Source organism: Lathyrus oleraceus, chromosome 6 (genome assembly GCF_024323335.1).
Source record: "Lathyrus oleraceus cultivar Zhongwan6 chromosome 6, CAAS_Psat_ZW6_1.0, whole genome shotgun sequence".
Lineage (NCBI taxonomy): Eukaryota > Viridiplantae > Streptophyta > Magnoliopsida > Fabales > Fabaceae > Lathyrus > Lathyrus oleraceus.
Window position 1 is genome coordinate 426,897,256 of NC_066584.1, and position 2,358 is coordinate 426,899,613.

Here is a 2,358-nt window from a genome sequence, read left to right on the forward strand (position 1 = left end):
AATGTTGAATTCATAAGAGGAATCTTTCCCACCCTTGAAGGCAATTTGAATGATGGATCCTCAAGAATGAATCATTGCCGCCAATAAAGGCTATATAAATGTTGGATGCTCAAAGAGAAATTCTTGCCGCTCTTAGATGCTGGATCTTCTTTGAAGAATCCTTGACGTCCAAAGGGAAATACAAATATTGGGTCCCTACTAAAAATTATAAGTTTCGTCAACTCTCTCACAATTGGCCCTCTTGCCCAATGATAAAACACGCCACTCTTTAATAAACAACGAAACAAATAACACAACAAAAATCTGAGGGACTTAACTTAAAGTTCCGTATGAGAGACTCAACTTTTTGTCTGAGGATTTCAACTTAAAGTTTTGTCTTAAAAATTCAATTAAATTCTCGCCTGAAAAGTTTAACTTAAAGTCTCTCCTAAATTTTTTAACTTAAAGTCTCACCTGAAAAATTCAACTTAAAATCTTGGAAGAGACACTCAATTTAAAATCATCATAGTATTACAATTAACTATTTACCATTATTATTTACAAGAGGAAGTTTGTCTAAGCTTGAAGGTATTTTAGCATAAGACACTTGTGCTTATAATATTGTCATTGTTCACATACAATTATTTGTCATTATTATTCACATATGATATAATATTGTCATTATCTACCATACTTGTTCAACTTCAATTATTTTGAACATTAGTCAAGAGTAAACCATATAAGACACTTCTTCCTCTATATTTTATCATATATTTTCAGTCATAATCAAATACTCATTTTTTCTACATCTGTATCACCTTGCTTATCACACTATTTTAATTAACTAAATTATTAATCAAATCCCCCAATTTTTAAATGCAATCTAAATCAATTATCTATTTAATTGAATTAACCACAAATTTAGTGATTAACCCGATGTCTCACGTCTCACATGTATGAAAAATTCTATATTTTGACACTAATGGTGGTTTAGTCTATAGTCTAGTGTCTCACAGTGTTCCTCTCCTTCTTACCTTCCAAGGCAAGTATTGTTTCTAAAGTTGCACACAACACGGTTTTGTTTTTCATAGGTAAAATGTTACTGTCTAAAGAATATTGTTTTTTTTTAGAGAATTGATGTTTAAGTTTAAATAGTACTATCATATTGATTAAGAATGTACTTATATGTAAAAGAATAGTCTTGCAAGCCTCATATTATAATCTACACTATACATCATAGTGCTTTTACAAAATAAAAAGAGACACAGATTCAATAATCTTTAAATTAGCATAGAAAACTTAGATGATGACACAACTATTAGGATCCTCTTCGACGCTAACCGCGCCGTAGTAAGGATTGTATTGAGGTTTTATCTGATGACTGTAATAGGCATGTGTTCCATAGAACATGAAAGGATCAACAATATTTGTTTTTGTTGAATCCTTCTTATCATCTTCCTTCTTTTTAGGTTCTTCTTTCTTTTCCTCTTTAGCTGCTCCAACAGAGATTATTTCTGCATGACAAAACTTTCTTAGCTTAGCCACTACTTTGACTGCATCAATATCTCCTATTGCAGTTAATTTCATGTCTTTCATGTCCACTGAAACTGACTCAACCCCTGCAACAATATTACAAATAAAATCTCAGTATTTCACTAAAACAATTCAATTCTATATAAATTATTTTCATGAACCAAAAAAGCATAATTCCAATAAATTAAATACCTGAAAGGCCAGAGACAGCTTTCATAGCTTTTTGCTTGATTTTGTCGTCATGTATCTCCAACTTTAACACCACTTTCTGTCACACAAAAATTAACTAGTTGTTAATAAGAAAAGAAAAGTCACCAATTATGTTTTAGCTAAGATGAAGAAAATAGAAGAGTGGTTAAAATCAAGGTAAAGAACTAACCATCATTGTTATGGAAGCTTGTGATATGTGAGATGAGATGTATAAATAAGGTAGAAGAACTCTTGATGAAAAATGGAATAGAATATAGAGATGAAGGGAAGATGTAAGTTTTCAAATTGAAATGAAGTTATGAATTGAAGATATAATTGTTTGAGGGTTTTTATAGTAACGAAGGAAGAGTCAACCGAAACAAGTCAAGAGAAATAGTGTGTGGCTTTCTAGGAAAGTTAAGCAGCAGAAATAAAGGACCTTTTCCAATATACCGTTCCTTCGTGGAGCACTCGATCCTACATAAACAAAAAAGGGATATGACCGGTTCTATGGTGGACCTAAACTAGACTGATGTTTAAGAAAAGTATTCATATATGGTCACTCATTAAGCGAGTACATCCATTTGACCCCTACTGTTCGGCGGTAGAGCTCCGACAGACACCACCTCTTACCGCCACCACTATTAATAATTATTA

General features: G+C 32.0%; 1 protein-coding gene across 1 annotated transcript; it reads right to left on the minus strand.

Moving 5' to 3' along the window:
* Positions 1 to 1,167: 1,167 nt before the first annotated feature.
* Positions 1,168 to 2,044, minus strand: LOC127097499 (heavy metal-associated isoprenylated plant protein 39). The gene is made up of 3 exons (XM_051035997.1): positions 1,892 to 2,044; positions 1,705 to 1,780; positions 1,168 to 1,598 (listed from the first exon to the last, which is right to left on the minus strand). Exons 1-3 carry the CDS (start codon positions 1,895 to 1,897, stop codon positions 1,279 to 1,281), a joined length of 402 nt encoding a protein of 133 aa, XP_050891954.1. The 5' UTR covers positions 1,898 to 2,044; the 3' UTR covers positions 1,168 to 1,278.
* Positions 2,045 to 2,358: the final 314 nt, after the last annotated feature.